Genomic DNA, 18,652 nt, shown 5'->3' on the forward strand with positions numbered 1-18,652 from the left:
ACATTTTCCCAATCACTAGATTCCAGACAAGTGATATTTACACACTAGACAAACCTTCAGTTTTAAAATCACAACATTTTAAATAAGTGATATTAAACACTTAAGACAAACCTATGATATCACAAGTGACATTTTCCCAATCTCCAGATTCTAAACAAGTGATATTTAAAACACTGGCTTCGTATCCCACATTACAAGTTACATTAGCGAAGTCTCCAAATGAAGAGTTGCCGAACACATCAATACTTCCATGTGAAATTGACGGCCAAGGATCACATTCTGCAATGTCAGAAATTTAAGAATTTTTTTGAACACATATTATATCCAGTGACACTGTTTTAATCACAGTAATGATTTTAAATACACAAACCTTGTAAATAATATTTTAAGAATCTTGACAGTCAGTAAATCCATTTAACTGAACATTACCATAATGTATAAAAACCTTATAACAATCATATGGAAGCGAACATTTATCAAAATGATTGCAAGAAGAATGATACTAGTTAATCAAAATAATCCTGTAGGTATAAGTCATGTGTTTATACACATAATAACTCTGCATCAACTCATATTGCAAAGTAACTTATGTACCGCCCTAAATCGGGAAAATACACTATAGACCTTACTTGACACCCAGTTTTAAGAATATCATTTAAAGTATACTTATTCAAAGACTAGAGTTCATGAGAAGCGCAAGTCATACCGACAATGGAACAGGTCACATTGTCCTCCCACTGGCCAGTCACCAGACATGATATATTTTGTGCACTAGCAACGTAGCCGTTGTCACATGTCACGTTAGCCACGGTTCCCACCGACGTGTTTGAACTGTCCAATAGGATAAACTGTCCATTTTCGATGTCTGAAACTGGTCCACAACCTTAAAATCAAGATGTATAAAAGAAAATCAGCATTAATGAAAAGAAAGCATATTGAATCAAGATATATAAAACAAATCAGCATAGATGAAACGAAATCATATTCAGTCAAGATGTATAAAATAAAATTAATATAAATGCAACGATAACATATTGAATCAAAACGTATAAAAGAAAATCAACATAAATGAAACTAAATAATATTAAATCAAGATGCATAAAAGAAAATCAAACATAAGTTGTTGAACGAAAACATATTGAATCAAGATGCATAAAAGAAAATCAACATTAAACATGAAACGAAAGCATACTGACATACCTTTGGATTGGCATATATGTTGAGTTTTGTGTCACTGAGCATACATACAATGAATATATAATCTCATACGTATCGTAATAATGTTACTACCAAAGAATACAACAGGAAAACGTATACACATTTTCCACTGTCAAAAGTGATAATCTCATAACCAATACTGTTCAATGACCTCCATATACATGTAGCTGTAATATTACTAAAACATTTCACAGGTCATTGACCACATGCATTTGATACATTAAGTAAACAAGATAGACATACCAGTCATAATACAGAAGACAGTCTGCCAGTCTCCTGACTCCAGACATGTAATGTTCAATGGATTAGACATAGATATTATATAACAGTCTGGAAATGTGGCATTTGTCACATTCGTGAAATTCGTGCCTATTTCCGAGATGCTGGCTCCTACACAGGCAGTACTGAATGATATAGCTGTATAGTGGGCATCACATGTAACAATGGCCTTTGCTCCGTATGAGGAGTTCCCGTCAACCAAATCTATACTTCCATTTCCATACAAAAGCGACGGAGATGGGTCACATTCTAGAAAAGAAACAACTGGATGCATTTGTCATTACATCGTAATACCGTTGATTACTAGTAGCAAATTACGCCTTCAACTTTAAGACAGCAAAACAAGGTTTCTATAATTGTTATTGACGGAAAGGAATGTGTTTACGTGGACATTAAACAAAATATAATTAAATGTAACAAGAGGACCATGATGGTCCTGAATCGCTCACCTGTTCCCACATGACCCAGTTTTGAGTATGACGTCGTTTTTTCTATTATTTGACATAGTGACCTAGTTTTTGAGCTCATGTGACCCAGTTTTGAACTTGACCTAGATATTATCAAGATAAAAATTCTGACCAATTTTCATGAAGATCCATTGAAAAATATGGTCTCTAGAGAGGTCACAAGGTTTTTCTATTATTTGACCTATCGACCTAGTTTCCGAAGGTACGTGACCCTGTTTTGAATTTTACCTAGATATCATCAAGATGAACATTGTCACTAATTTTCATGAAGATCTCATGAAAAAATATGGCCTCTAGAGAGGTCACAAGGCTTTTCTATTTTTATACCTACTGGCCTAGTTTTTGACCGCACATAACCCAGTTTCTAAACTGACCTAGATATCATCAAGGTGAACATTCAGATCAATTTTCATGAAGATCCATGAAAAATATGGCCTCTAGAGAGGTCAAAAGATTTTTCTAATTTTAGACCTACTGACCTAGTTTTTGACGGCACGTGACTCACTTTCAAACTTGACCTAGATATCATCAAGATGAACATTCGGACCAACTTTCATACAGATCCCATAAAAAGTATGGCCTCCTAGAGGTCACAAGGTTTTTATATCCTTTGACCTACTGACCTAGTTTTTTAAGGCACGTGACCCAGTTTCAAACTTGACCTATATATCATCAAGTTGAACATTCTGACCAATTTTCATGAAGATCCCATGAAAAATATGGCCTTTAGAGAGGTCACAAGGTTTTTCTATTATTTGACCTACTGACCAAGTTTTTCGCGGCATGTGACCCACTTTCGAACTTGACCTAGATATCATCAAGATGAACATTCAGACCAACTTTCATACAGATTCCGTAAAAAATATGGCCTCTAGAGATGTCACAAGGTTTTTCTATTATTTGACCTACTGACCTAGTTTTTGATGGCACGTGACCCACTTTCAAACTTGACCTAGACATCATCAAGTTGAATAGTCCGACCAATTTTCATGAAGATCTCATGAAATATATGGCCTCTAGAGAGGTCACAAGGTTTTTCTGTTTTTAGACCTACTGACCTAGTTTTTTGACCGCACGTGACCCAGTTTCGAACCTGACCTATATATCATCAAGATGAATATTCAGACCAACTTTCATACAGATCTCATGAAAAATATGGCCTTTAGAGAGGTCACAAGGTTTTTTTATTATTTGACCTACTGACCTAGTTTTTGAGGGCACGTAAACCAGTTTCGAACTTGACCTAGATATCATCAAGATGAATATTCAGACCAACTTTCATACAGATCTCATGAAAACTATGGCCTTTAGAGAGGTCACAAGGTTTTTTCTATTATTTGACCTACTGACCTAGTTTTTGATGGCACATAATCTAGTTTCAAACTTGACCTAGATATCATCAAGGTGAACGTTCTGACCAATTTTTATGAAGATCTCATAAAATATATGGCCTCTAGAGAGGTCACAAGGATTTTTCTATTTTTAGACCTACTGACCTAGTTTTTGAGGCACGTGACCCAGTTTCGAACTTGACCTAGATATCATCAAGATGAACATTCTGACCAACATTCATAAAGATCCCACAAAAAATGTGACCTCTAGAGTGGTCACAAGCAAAAGTTTACGGACGGACGTACGCACGGACGGACGGACGGACGACGGACGCCGCGCGATCACAAAAGCTCACCTTTGTGACAGGTGAGCTAAAAAATACAAGCTTTTTACAATGTCTGGCTTCCTGCGGAAACTATGTTTATTTTTACCAGCCATATCAATCACGTAAGATCTTGCGACAACACATTTTGTCGGAAGTAAATACATGTTCGAGAGCTAAAGAGACCCAGTAGACCGACTGGCTGCTATTACACACGTGGGAATAACTTAAATGCTTTATAGTGAAAAATATCCCTGCTATAATTATTACAAATATTCTCCTTCTCTACGGACACGAAATAAGTGGAGTTCAATTTATTTTCATAATTACCCGCATTACATGAAACATAGGTTTTTCTATGTACTTTATAAAGTTGGCAAATATTTGAAGCAGATCGCTTAGGAATTCACTTTTAAATTCAGAAATACTTTAATTACACAAAATGATATTCTATGTGTCCAAGCAAAACGAGTGAAATAGGATCAAATTTAAAATTAAAACTATGCTTTTCTTATCTTTAAATGAACCAGTAATATATGATGAAAGTTATTCATTATCACTAAAATGTATTAAAACCGCTAGGAAGTACTACTTTAATAAATACTTGAAAGAAATAAAAACCATGTCTCTGAATACATGAATATGTGTTTCAAATTTCGAAATATTTTAATTACTAACTTGTATTTGTTTATGTTTAAATTATCACTACTGATATTATTCCCAGTAATACAAGAAGTATAAACCTTCAAAGTAATCTCTGCAAAAAAGAAAATGTTTATTTGCACAGGAAATATTTACAAGAAATTAATCCTATTGGGATCAAAACATATCTGCCTTAATGGAGAGTTATTTGCTCCTCATAGTTAACTGAGGTTGCATCATTACCTAAAGAAATGGTTAGCAATGAGTAAGTATCACATACCAACAGACACACAAGTTGCGTTATGTTCCCAGACACCAGACGACAGACATGTTATATTTGCCACACTAGCTTCGTATCCAGTGTGGCATGTAACATTTGCCACGGCCCCGTAACCTGTGTCGGTGATATCAGCGAGGACGATTTGACCATTGTCTATGTCCGGGACTAGCCCACAGCCTAGAAAGAAAAATACGCAATGTTATTACTATCAAATAATGTGATAAGACTATTTATTTGAAAGGTACATTTCACTCCATTACAGCTGTTTAGAAGGCCTTGTTGGCGTTGCAAGATCCAAGGCTGTCAGAGCGACGTACCTTTGAAACTTTGGTTGGAGGATAGTCTAAAGTTGAAGAAAATTAAAACGAAAGTTACTTCTGATTTAATGTAATAAATACCATTATTCAATAATTTACCTGTCAATAGTGAAATATATCGACCTTCGGCCTGTCTGATCTCAGGCAATAGATTTTACTATTGACCTGCGAGTCATTCATTTAACGGATACAAGTGCTAAAGATAATTACATATTATTTGAAGATTTCACTACCTGAACAGGTAACATTGTCATTCCAGTAACCTGAATCTAGACATGAAATATTTGAAGCACTGGCAATGTAACCTTCATCGCATGTGATGTTCGCAATAGCTCCATATGATGTATTTGTCGTGTCCCATAACACAACAACGCCATTCTCTATATCTAGAACTGGTCCACAGCCTAATGAGAAATTGTAACTTGTAGCGGATATATCCTCTTTATCAAATAATTTTAAATGATAATTATTTATGCTTTTATGAAATGGATCCATGGTAAAATTGTACTACTAAGTAATACTCAGTTAATATTCTTAGTCATTAAAATATATTTAAATCTCAAAGACGTAGGCTACTAAATTGAAAAGAAATTAATCCTATTGGGTTAATGGGGGTTACTAGCTGCTCACAGTTAACAGAGGTTGTTACCTGAAGATATGGTTAGCAATGATTTGTTTGGGACAAAAATATATCTGCCTAAATGGGAAGTTATTTGCTTCTTACAGTTAACAGAGGTTGCGTTGTTACCTGAAGAAATGGTTAGCAATGATCTGTTTGAAAATAATATATTTCAGTAAGTAGAACATACCAACAGACACACAAGTTGCGTTATGTTCCCAGACACCAGACGACAGACATGTTATATTTGCCACACTAGCTTCGTATCCAGTGTCACATGTAACATTTGCCACGGACCCGTAAGATATGTTGGTAATATCAGCGAGGACGATTTGACCGTTTTCTATGTCCGGGACTAGCCCACAGCCTAGTAATAAAATATGATCTTTATTCTATTAAATTGTATTTTAAAAAATCATTTTAAAGACATTAAAAGGCAATGTTAGCGTTACGCAGATGCAACGCTATCAACGCGACATGACTTGAAACGAAAATAACCGGAAGGAATTTGCTTAAAAGATATATCAATCAACAAGAAACTGAGTTTATTTTGGATTATTAGTCACCTTGACACAAGTAAGGACATATGATGACATATCCTGCTTTGGGTTGCAGAGGAGGACCCTTAACATTTTAAAAAGATTGAATAATTATATATGTGTAAAAAAATCTAATCGGGAACGTGTGCGTGTAACACCAGACACACGTAGCGTAACATATTTCTTATTAAATGACTTCTTATATAAATCACCGGTCCATAGCTTGTGCTATAGACCGGTCTGTAGTTCAACACTAAATGTTGATGGAGTATAGCCTAAATCTAAAGAAAAGTAATGCGAAAATTATTTCTGATTTAATGTAAAATTTATAGTCAATAGTGAAAAATATTGACCTTCGGTCCGTCGGATCTATGGCAGTAGTGTTTACTACTGACCTGTGAGTCATTCACTTAATGTATACCAGTGCTAAAGTCAGGTACTTTTTATCTGAAGATCTCATTACCTGAACAGGTTACATTGTCGTCCCAGTAACCTGTATCTAAACATGAAATATTTGAAGCACTGGCAATGTAACCTTCATCGCATGTGATGTTCGCAGTAGCTCCATATGATGTATTTGTCGTGTCCCATAACACAACAACGCCATTCTCTATATCTGGAACTGGCCCACAGCCTAATGAAAATTTGTAACTTTAAGCGGATATATCTTCTTTATAAAAGAATTTTAAAGGATAACTATTTATGCTTCTATGAAATTGTACTACTTACTCAGTTAATAGATGGAAACAGACAAAGACATTTAATTGTAAAAGACCATGATAAGCACACCATTATCTGACCATGTATGTAATAGCAATTTATATAGTGTCATTTCAGATATATCCTTTATATTGAATATGAAGGTTAAATGAGCACTCTAATGAAAATTGAAGCTATATCTTATTATTTCTAAACCTTTTCAAATTTACGAACGTCATCATAGCATATACAATTGTCAACATAAAGAATATTTTTGAGTTTATAACTGGCAAACTAATGACTGTTTTTTTTTTGTGTTAGAATTAAGGCTGCTACTTTACCAATAGGTTCACAGCTTGCAAACGTTTCCCAATCCTCCCACTCTCCTGTGTCGAGGCAAGTTAGAACTGTTGTGTTTGTTTCAAACCCTCTGTCACATAGCACGTACGCCAGTGCTCCATACAGAGAGTCATTTTCGTACTGGAGCTGCACAACTCCATGCGTGATATTGGGAACAGGTCCGCAGTCTAAAATTGAATTTACGTACATTAGAAAAAAATCGTTTACAGACATCATTGACAAATTTTTTGTAAAAGGTCATGCAATACCTCTACATCTGCTGCCATATAAACAGCATTCGCTTAGTATTTTGTTATTTTAGCTCGCTGTGACGAAAATCACCAAATCACAAATAAATGAAACTTCACATTTATCTTAGCATGATAGTATTAACGTAATGACACAGAATCCATAATTTTTGCTATCATTTTCATGAGATTAGGCCCCTTTATTTTCATACAATTCTGTTTCTTTTGACTCTTTGAATACGTTTTATTATTCCCTGGCATGAAGTGGAAGCGGGAATAAAGACATGTTGTTTATACATTTGTTTGTCCAACCATCTGTCTACATATACCTCTCCAATGACACTCAACAAAACCCTGTCAAAAGCAAATACTTTTAGTTTCTTTTGCTTCTTTGTATTAAATTGATTAAAGTGTCTCTTAGTAATCCTCCATCTGCCACCGCTAACATCACTCACTATTCACATCCTCACCACACCCCACCAACACACACATACCCCTACCCAAGCATCTTTTATTTTACTTTTTTTTGTGTCTTCATATCCCGTCACATCCCACCACACTACCCCATCTCTCCACACTCCCTATCGCCCCCCCCCACCCCACCCCACACCACCCCACAATAAAACGGGTTCTCGCCTAATTTGAAAGTGTCTCTCAGTATCCAGTCATCTCTCCATCCCACATTACCAGCCAACTCCACCAAACCCCCAGAAATGCTTTTTAGTTTCTTCTTTGTCTTGCTATTTTTTTCTAAGTATCACCCCTCCCCATCCCACCAAGCCAACATTACCGCTCTCTAACACATATCTCAACCACCTCCCTACTCCTAAAATGATTTTTGTGTTTCTTAATATTTTCTTTTACTATCCCCCACCCCAACCACACACACAAACATACACTCAGACATTCATTTCTTCTCTTTTTAACCTGGATAGATCTTATTTTCACTTCGCGTTTTTGTGTTTCTCAGTAGTGTTTCGTAGTTAACCAACCCCAAATACTAAAGATTCCATAATTAAAAGTAACACGCTGCTTCCTCTACTTTCAAAATGCAGTCTTGTAAAACTTTTCATTTTTTTGCGACGCTGACAATACTCCTTATAAAATGAATTATTTCCTTAAACGACTAAAACTGTATGATAAAACTATTCGATTTCTTTGTTATTTCAAAATGTAAATTCATATCGATTGTTTACAAGAATATCAAAATTAAATGCTTTCGGTATTTTTTAAATATTGGCATCAAAGACTAGTAAAGTGTAATTGGCTAATAGTTATGACAAAACTTATTGTATAATTGTATACACCATCTAACTTGTCAGTCATTTTTGATGGGTGTTGTGTCATTGTTAGGTTTTATAAACAACAAAAGAATCAATTGCTATTTTTAGTAAATTATAGTTTAAATAAGATTTTTGAAATAATTCATACATAATCTGTCTAACATATATTTTTGAACAAAAAAATGTATTCAAACATTGGTAAATTCAAAGAAAAATTGTTTTACAATACTTATCACTTTAAACAAATTACCAGTGATGTTGTTGGAGTCTTCAGAAGCCCTTGTCACTGAAAATATATCAAGTACATTTTGTAACTCCCTGGCCAAATTTTATTTTAAGGTCAGCATGATCAAGCGGGCGCTCGACATGGAAATCGCAGGTTCGAACATGGCCGTAATTGCACAACTTCGGGCTCTCCAGGAAACGGACTCGAGAAGTATTTCAAATTAGACAAGAAAATATATCTTTTGAAAAATCTACTACGTAATTTAAGTTAATATTTGGACCGTGCCATGGGAAAACCAACATAGTGGGTTTGCGACCAGCATGGATCCAGACCAGCCTGCGCATCTGCGCAGTCTGGTCAGGATCCATGCTGTTCGCTAACGGTTTCTCTAATTGCAGTAGGCTTTAAAAGCGAACAGCATGGATCCTGACCAGACTGCGCGGATGCGCAGGCTGGTCTGGATCCATGCTGGTCGCAAACCCACTATGTTGGTTTTCCCATGGCACGGCTCATTTCGCATTTTGTTGCACGTTTCAACTGAAACTGAGATTTGCACGTGCAAGTAGATGTCTCAACATGCATGTACAGTCAATTAAGATAAATTCATTAAGAAATGCAAAGGAAGCTAGAACTGTTTTAGCTAAAGCCTAAATATTGCATAAAATATGGATTGAAATGTTTAATTTTTGTATCTTAACCTTTTACAAGAAATGATTTCTTTCAGGGGAACATCCATGGAATAATAAAACTATAAATTATATACCAGTAGATATACTTATATGCCATATCGCAGCGCTCGTAGAAATTGCCTCTAAATGTGTGGTTTCTTTATAAATTTGTGTTTAATGAAAATGTGTCTAAATAAAATCAGGCTTAAAGTAAATAATATTCTAAAGAATTCCTAAATTTTGAAAACAAACACATTTCAATAGCAATGTCAATGAATACACTTTTACGTATAAACTAAATGCTTTTCACTATCATATATAAAAATACAATAAAGTTATATGCAAGATACAATAAAGATGGTAAAATCTTACCTGTTATTAAAAATGCATAAATCAGAAATATTCCTTTTCGAACTTTAGCTTCTCTGAGGTATTCCATCGTACTACATGTCTCAAACGGATCAGTAAAATATTAAGATATAGTGCATTTTTGTTCGTTATTTCTGCTTAATGGTTTGAATGCACCGTAGATCTCTTTGTCTAACTATCAATTATATTACAATAGTTTTCTTGGTATAACATGGAAGTTTCGTTTTGTTACAATTTACGAATGGCTTTACAGTAAAGTTATTGATAAACAAGGTTTTAATCAAATGCATCGAATTTCAGTTAAACAAATAACGTATTTTATCATTGTTTTATTGCGTGACTGAATATGTATCGATACATTTATTTCTTTAGACTAAATGTAATTAAGCTTCTTAAATGTTTTTGCAACATCTCCTGACGTTTTATAATAAGAAAACTAAGATCCTTTTAAGGTTTACAGACACTAAATATGGAAATGGCGCATAATGGCGGATTCAAACTTTGCTCTGTTGTTTATATTTTTTGTCTCTTTCCGTCTTTTTGTTATTTTGCTTAATTCACATGACAGGTCTCTGTAGGGCATTATATCGCATTATCATCATGCAATAGTTGAATTTGAAGACCACAAATAAAATTTGCCCATAAAACTGTACATTGAATATCATGTGAGCCGCGCTATGAGAAACCCAACATAGTGCATCCGCGCAGTCTGGTCAGGATCCATGTTGTTCGCTTTCAAAGCACATTGCAGTTAGAGAAACCGTTAGCGAACAGCATGGATCCTGACCAGACTGCGCGGATGCACAGGCTGGTCAGGATCTATGCTGGTCGCAAACGCACTATGTTGGTTTTATCATGGCGCGGCTCAAATCTACGTTAATGATAACCGCTTCTAAACATTCATTACTTTAATAATGTCAGATTTTTTCGGCATATGTACTTTCAAAGATGACAATAACAGCTACATTAAACCATTTGACCAGTACTATTTCTCTTGTTTTTATTTAATCCACCAAAAGCCAATGTTTCCAATACTATGTAGCAGTTACTTTTTCCGTAATGAATTTGTGGGTCTCAGGCAGTAATCTTGATACAATCTAGCCATTAAGTATGTTTGAATAGATCAACTCATAATACATAATGGTTTCCTTACCCTTCCCTTGATTTTACCAGTCTAAGGTGAAACAATTCAACCGAGGTCATGCCACTCCGCCACTCCCAATGTACTGTTTGATTTGACAGTGATTCTTTCATAGCTCCAGTATAATAACATACGTCAACAGCGCATGGCAAGAGGATGTAGAAGCTGTATACACGAATATCTATACAAAAGAAAATCAAATAATTATCTGATTTAATTATTAATTTTGTTGGGTTTAACGTCACACAATCAATTATCTACAGAAAAAAAATACTGTACAATTTTTCAGTTATTGGCGACTTTGTCCTTACGATAAAGTCACAAAACACATAGCCCTAGGTTTGGCACTGTGGACGAAAATTAATATGAAATAAGGCACTGCCTCAATCGGGAATCGATCCGATTTCAACTGATCCCATAAGATTTGAAAAGAAGACGGAAGGGCAGATAAATATCTCATTCGGTATATCGCATGTTACCGTAGAGGGATTGATTCCGTATCATTTTAAAGGTAGATTTTGGAATGTAATCAACTCTGCCCATATTTGTCGTGATGTGCAAGACGTTGCGGTTCGGACAAGTTATGTGGACGCTTGTTAGGCACAAGGAAAAAGCGTATTCTTCAAAAATATTCGAAGTCAGACGCTCTGTGCACGTGCCGGAAAGACACATTTTTGAATTCGATAGTATATATCTCATTCGGTATATCGCATGTTACCGTAGAGGGATCGATCCCGATTTCCGCCGCTCTTCACGACGAAAATCGGTATGATCGATTCCCTATTAATTACGGAGTTATTTTCCTATTTATTTATTTATTTATTTAGATCTCATCGGCATGACATAAGTATGCACAATATATTAAAAGAAAACTACAATAAAATACACGTATATGCATTGCCGCCACTCTAGCAGAGTTATAAGAGATCATTTATGTTATATACATAATTCAACATTTACCAATGAATATACATAAAATCACTTATCTAAAATCATAATGTGCAAATCTCTAGAACGAAAATTTGTCATATTGTCTGATCTCAAATGTATTAAAGTACGCAGAGATGTTGTCCAAATAATGGTTAAATGCTAATGCATCAAGTTATCCAATCCAGTACAACTTGAATCAGTTTTAGAAGGCAAACTTTCGTTCTATTATCTGAGATCACATAGTCCAGCATAATAAAATTACTATACATGGGTTGAGTCAAGCGAAACCCAACCACAAGACGACTCCAACCAGCAAAGACACAGAGCAAATCAGCCACGCCAAAGCCCAGTCCGACCCGGACACACACTATTTGTCATTCAGCCAGTAAAGATATACTGAGATGTCAGGCAAACAGTATGGATCCCGAACAGACCACACCACAGCGCAAGCCAATCCGCACCCCAACAAACCGCAGTCGTGCTATGGTTGGTTTCCACCTGACACTGCTCAAGTCACAACTTTACAATAAAACATATACCAAGTAATTATTATACACAGTCACTTAAGTGTAAATGTGAGAAATAGAGTTACCTCTTTTCTCTATGATATTGTAACAGGTCTTGGCAGTAAAATTTACAATTGCTTCCTGATGTAGTAAGATCTTCAATTTATCAGTACATGACAAGGTCTCAATTCTACGAGCATTCACTCTATCAACTTCTGATCTCCATGCTAAATTGTTTGTTGGTACTGTACATTTTAATCAATTTTATTGAATTTTGTAGAATTCAGATGTCAAACATATTAGAACGAATAACAATAATGACTAAACAAGGGTGCAAGCTAGAAATTTGTAAAACCACTGTTTCTCTCGAATTTCAGGGATATTCCGATTACCTGAAAGTTTCAACGGAAAAATAAATTCATAACTTTAAAAGATACAATACAGTTTGCCATATACAAGCGCTTTATTTTTTGAGAAAGAACCCCGATGCGAGACCCTAGATTTTTCTCTAAATAATAATAATGCAAATAAAAAGTGTCATTCAAGGAATAATAAAAAAAATCTAAATGTTTGCTTTTGGCTTTCAGGTTTATATTTACTGTCAATTATAGTAGTCGCAACTTGACCGCGATGGTTGACCTTAGACTGATTATTCATATCGATTATTTCATTGTAGAAATCAAGGGTGCTTAGGGTAGCCGTATATATTTATATGGAATTAGTTTGTTTACAGTGCAGTATCAAAGAATATAAAATTACATTTGATCAGTTAAAACTTTCCAATACACTAATTTATATTTACACAAATTTATATTTCCTTTTTCTCGTGCAGCTCGTGTTTTACGTACACTCCTTTTCAATAATAGGTTGTGCCTCGTTATGTATTATAATGCAAAGGTCAACCATCGGGGTCAAGTTGCGTCTACTATACTAAACAGAAGACAAAATAAAAGCACAAATTCATTTTGCAGCATATTTTCGATGCGCATGATAAAAATATTCAGTCAACGGTATGAAGTATGATAATTTGATTTAAGCTTATTCAAGTCACATTTTAATTGCATTCCAACCCCAGATCCAATAAAGAACTTCCATCTTATCCGCTAGTTATCAGCGATTATGTAACATTAGCTGATTAGAGGACAATTAGCCCAGCAGGGATCCCAACTAGACCATGAAGATGTGTGCAGTGGAGTTGAAAGAAACTAATTTTCCTTCTGTGAATTTGGAATAAATATAATTAACATAAGTGATATAATAATGTAGTATTAGTAATCATGTTAACAAATTATAATGATAATAAAACTCATGTACTCTAGTGAAAACTTACTGAGTTCGTTGTGTTGACAAACAATATCTTATGAAATCATAATTAAAATGAAAAAAAGTCATAACACTTTATTTATATCTATTCATTATATTTATATAGAAAACTTGCAGAATAATGGAAAAATGATTTTCTCATAGTCATGCAATCACCATCATTCATGATTGGAATGTAATATTACTAGATAAAAACAAATCGATTTCAAAAATAAGTTCCCTAAATTGTACTTTCAATTTTAGCCAAATGTTATTTACAATATTTTCGAAGCATTTAAACAACTGAGTGAATGTCAGATTTTTTCTAAAATATCAAATCTGAATATGTGAACATCCCCAAATAAAGCATTTCTACTGGTAAGAAACAGCAAATGCGTAAGAAAACATTTAAATGATTCCATTTTCTCCATTTTGTTCCAATCATATCGCCCATTCGTTTAATTTGTCGCATTATTTTCACAGTTTTCCAAATGCACGATAAGTTTCTTTTACTCAGTTAATAATGGGTAATTGGTTGCACCTGAACTTGTCCCATTAATGATTAAACATAGCAAAAATAAAGAAATTAAATAATTCATTAAAAAATAAAAACAAGTTTTAGATATAAAAAAAGAAAATGGTCAGAAAAGGTTTTTTGCTAACACAGGACTGATTTAAATTGATCAGGGAAGCATTAAGATCATAACAAATTTCATATTTAAAAGCATCATTAAAATTTTCTTACCTTGTAGTTTGTGCACATATGTGGATAAATTTTGTACTTAAATGATAAAAGTAAGAAATTTGTATTTGAAAAATGGTTATTTATGAAAAATGACTCTTTTCCTTCTGTTTTCTATTGTGGGAATAGGGAGTGATAGTATCAATTTTATAACGAGTAGGGAAGCATTAAGATGCTATAAAATCAGAAAACTTTTTACATAATTATAATAACGAAAGATTAAAGTTTGTGCTCATATGTGGATAAATTATGTGGCATAAAAAATAAAAACGTTATTACAATTTAGAAAATAATTTCCTATATATCTCTATAGAAGCAAAATCAATCGGATCGAGAAATCGATAACGCTGATAGCGTATTTTCAAGGGAGACAATTTCATCGATAAGCCAGCCATTTGGCTATGAAAGCTGGCAATGGCAATATATTCTTCTAGCAATTTAGGTAAAAGAGCTTGACAAATAAGATGTTTGCTTGAGTACAAATCAGTATTAAAGTAATGTGTCAAATCATACTTTGTGAACAAAATTTCTACTTTATAATTCCAGTTCTTACAATTTCTACCTCTAACATTATGTGCCCATGTAAAAACCTTTTTATTCAATCTTTCCTATGTAATAATTAACACATACATGCATAGGAAGTATCTAGCACAGAAAACACAGCCAGAGTCGCAATTCGAAACCAAAATTTGTATGACATATGCCATTCAATTCGGTTCGACCAATCTCACCTCCTTAGAAATCACACAGCAAAACAGTTTACATCAATACTTTGGTCATTAATCAATATGCAGTCTGTATCGTATACGGTAGAGAGAAAAAAGGGGATCAAATAATGCGGTTCTATAGCATTTTATAACATTTAGCGTTAAAATTTACCAGTCTACTTACCTTCAGGTATTGCTACCAAATAACTTTTTCTAACTACTTTACCAAATACCAGCATAAATTTCTATTGTTCGAATGTATGTTTTTCTTTACTCATGGCTATTTTCTTTTGTTTAACTGTGTTATTACTTGTAATAACGACAACACTCTAAATATCAAAACAAATAACAGAAAAGTTAATAAATGTCAACAGATTTATATTTTTTGGATGTGTAAAAGTTCCAGGGCAGTTAGCCTGCATTTTGAGTAGATATTTGAAGAAATAAAAATAAACAAGCGAAAGACTCAACATATGTCCAAAGTGTGTCCGCAGAATTCGTAGATGCTTTGGCTAAGTTACATGTTGGATACTGCATTGCATGTGAAAGATCTAATGACTCCCTGGCAACATTCAAAGCTATTATAAAGTCAACAGACAACATTGAATTTTGAATTGTGGCAGTTATATAGCTCACGCTCAAGTCAACCTGTTTGATATGTTCATTAGAAGTGAGGTCAGTTTCTGACCTGATCTGAAGAAAAGCTAAAAATACCTTTTTCTCAGTTTTTTTAACAACGTTAGAATACCAAAGATTTTATGCCTTTAACATACAGTATGCGCACGTGCATATTGAGCGTAACCGCAGGGCGTAACCGTAGTTACATATTTTGACTTTTCGCTATGACGTATAAAAAACGAGTTAGAATTATTTTAACGAATATAAGAAAATATTCGTTTAACCCATTGAGAAAACAATGTCATCTTTCATATTTTAAGAACTAAGTAGATCTTTTAAATTTTAAGAACCAAGTAAATCTAAGCTTGCCCGCATAACTCAAAAGGGATAGCGCAGATCTACGGATCGCGGGGTCGTGAGTTAGATCCTCGGGCGGGGCGTATGTTCTCCGTGACGATTTGATAAAAGACATTGTGTCTGAAATCACATTCGTCCTCCACCACTTATTCATGTGGGGAGGTTGGCAGTAACTTGCGGGAACAGGTTTGTACTGGTACCTAATCCAGGAACACTGGTAAGTAAACTGCCAGCCGTTACATAACTGGAATACTGTTGAAAAAGAACATTAACCCTAAACAAACAAACCAAATAGATCTATATACGTCATATGTAATATTTTCAATTTTTTTGCAAGATGTAACTTATATATTCAGTGTTCTAACTGTTCGATTATGAGTCATGATCTGTCTACAAAGACAATGGAATATAAGAAAACAATTTATTTATTTATTTGGGTTTTATGGCGCACCAACACAGTATAGGTTATATGGCGCCAAACAGGACTACAAATTTTGGTTTCACATCTCATTTACATCGAAGTAAAAACATGAGGTATGGAATCAAAATTTGCATACCTGCTGGAATCACAGAGTTACAGCAAAACCATTTGTTAAGACCCTATTAGTCGCCTCTTACGATCATGCAAGGGTAAGGCAGTGGTTCCAGTTCTTTTCATACACAGATCGTCCCAGAACCACATGGGGCATATAAGAAAACAAAGAGCTGCTAACTCTTATGGGGTCATTGCAATATTTCTGAGAAGCCTCAATGCTGAATAAAGGCTGTATATGGCTAATTTATCAAGGCAGCAGAGTTGTTTAATAATATAGGACAATGCCCATTTACACGCAGGAGGCGAAGCTGGGTTTGGATATTTTATGTTAGTTTCTCTGTGAAACGTTACGTTAAAGCAGACAACGCTGAGATAAGTTTTGACTGAATTTGTCTAAAATAATTGCATATTAGCACAAATATATCATAGAAATATAGAAACACATATTCTTATATTATAAATTTTATTCGTTACAATTGAACAAATATGTCAACTCATTGGTTTCTAATTTAAAATTTGACCGGAACATACAAAATAACTTTAGTTGAACAAATATACATTCTAACAAGAATAAACATTAGTTTATCAAACAACATTAGACATGAATGTACAAAATACAGGAAACGAAATAATTTTAACTGGACAGCTACAAATTGCAAAATAAAATAAAATACTGTTCAAACAACACTAACATTTAGAAATGGCATATATTTGTCGGATTTTAGTGAAAAATACTGTTTAAAAATCAATTGTCGAAAAAATTATAAAAAGTATCGTTTTGTATTAATATGTAGTCAAATCCTATTTCTCTCTGTTTTGTACATGTGACTTGGTGTTATTAAATATACATAAAATACCATCCTGAAAATGAATAGTTTTAAGTGACTAAACGGTTTTCGTACAATAAAACTCGTGGTAACAAACGTAAAATTATTGGGTATCGCAGTCACTGAGACACAACGGAAATCTGCACGTGCATGCAAATTCAGAAAACGTGCAATAACTGAAATATTTTATTAAGTAATCTCGCTTATTCTGCAGACGTGTATTCTTTCTGTAAACTTATAAGCCATAGGTTCGGTACATGTATAGATTTTCCATTTGTCCATACATCGGTTTCGAAATAAACAGCGATGCTTAAATGAGAAATTGTAGGTGAAGCATTAAGTTCCTTCTATCACTGAAGGCATTAAAATTTAACATTAACCTATCTGCACATAATGACGTAAGATTGTGTACCCGTAAGGAAAATCAGCAATTTCCGTGTGATTACGTATTATTCTTCGTAGTTCAACGTCAAATTACAATAGTCATTACAAGTCCACTACCTTAAAATATACATTTGAGCCGCGCCATAAGAAAACCAACATAGTGGCTTTGCGATCAGCATGGATCCAGACCAGTCTGCGCATCCGCGCAGTCTGGTCAGGATCCATGCTGTTCGCTAATGGTTTCTCTAATTGCAATAGGGTTTGAAAGCGAACAGTATGGATCCTGACCAGACTGCGCAGATGCGTAGGCTGGTCTAGATTCATGCTGGTCGCAATGCCACTGTGTTGATTTTCTCATGGCGCGGCTCAAATGTAAAAGATGACTTCCTTTGTTTACACAGTTCAATGTTTGCATTTTCATTTATTCTTCAAGAAAATTCTTTCTTTCTATTTTTCCTACAAAAATGCATGAAGGAGGTTTTTTTTATACTAATGAAGAAATTTACGAGTATCATCTTTTCCGAATTTTGAAATAAATTCAAAAATCGAAGAATAACAAAATTATGAGAACAACGACTAAATAATATATTAAAATCTAGAATATCATCGCCTAAAATACAGGCACTAAAATCATACTCTTTAAGGCCTGTGCGAGTAGGTATTTAACTAGGTAACTGATATTAGTGATACTAGTACGTACTAATCTTTGAAGAAACACTCAATTAAAAATGTATACAATGTACACATTGTTAGATT

General features: G+C 34.3%; 1 protein-coding gene across 1 annotated transcript in view; it reads right to left on the bottom strand.

Annotated features, from left to right (window-relative positions):
- LOC123554386 (sushi, von Willebrand factor type A, EGF and pentraxin domain-containing protein 1-like) overlaps nt 1-9,996 on the bottom strand; it is a 43,826-nt gene extending 33,830 nt beyond the window's left edge. The window contains exons 1-10 of the mRNA XM_053548123.1: nt 9,851-9,996; nt 8,835-8,870; nt 7,056-7,241; nt 6,479-6,649; nt 5,667-5,843; nt 5,091-5,261; nt 4,541-4,717; nt 1,462-1,746; nt 707-883; nt 112-279 (exon numbers count right to left, since the gene is read on the bottom strand). Of these exons, the coding sequence (XP_053404098.1) occupies nt 112-279; nt 707-883; nt 1,462-1,746; nt 4,541-4,717; nt 5,091-5,261; nt 5,667-5,843; nt 6,479-6,649; nt 7,056-7,241; nt 8,835-8,870; nt 9,851-9,917 (1,615 nt within the window). The 5' untranslated portion in view covers nt 9,918-9,996. The remainder of the gene's footprint in view (nt 1-111; nt 280-706; nt 884-1,461; nt 1,747-4,540; nt 4,718-5,090; nt 5,262-5,666; nt 5,844-6,478; nt 6,650-7,055; nt 7,242-8,834; nt 8,871-9,850) is intronic.
- Nucleotides 9,997-18,652: the final 8,656 nt, after the last annotated feature.

The sequence above is a fragment of the Mercenaria mercenaria genome, chromosome 7 (genome assembly GCF_021730395.1).
Source record: "Mercenaria mercenaria strain notata chromosome 7, MADL_Memer_1, whole genome shotgun sequence".
NCBI classification, from domain to species: domain Eukaryota; kingdom Metazoa; phylum Mollusca; class Bivalvia; order Venerida; family Veneridae; genus Mercenaria; species Mercenaria mercenaria.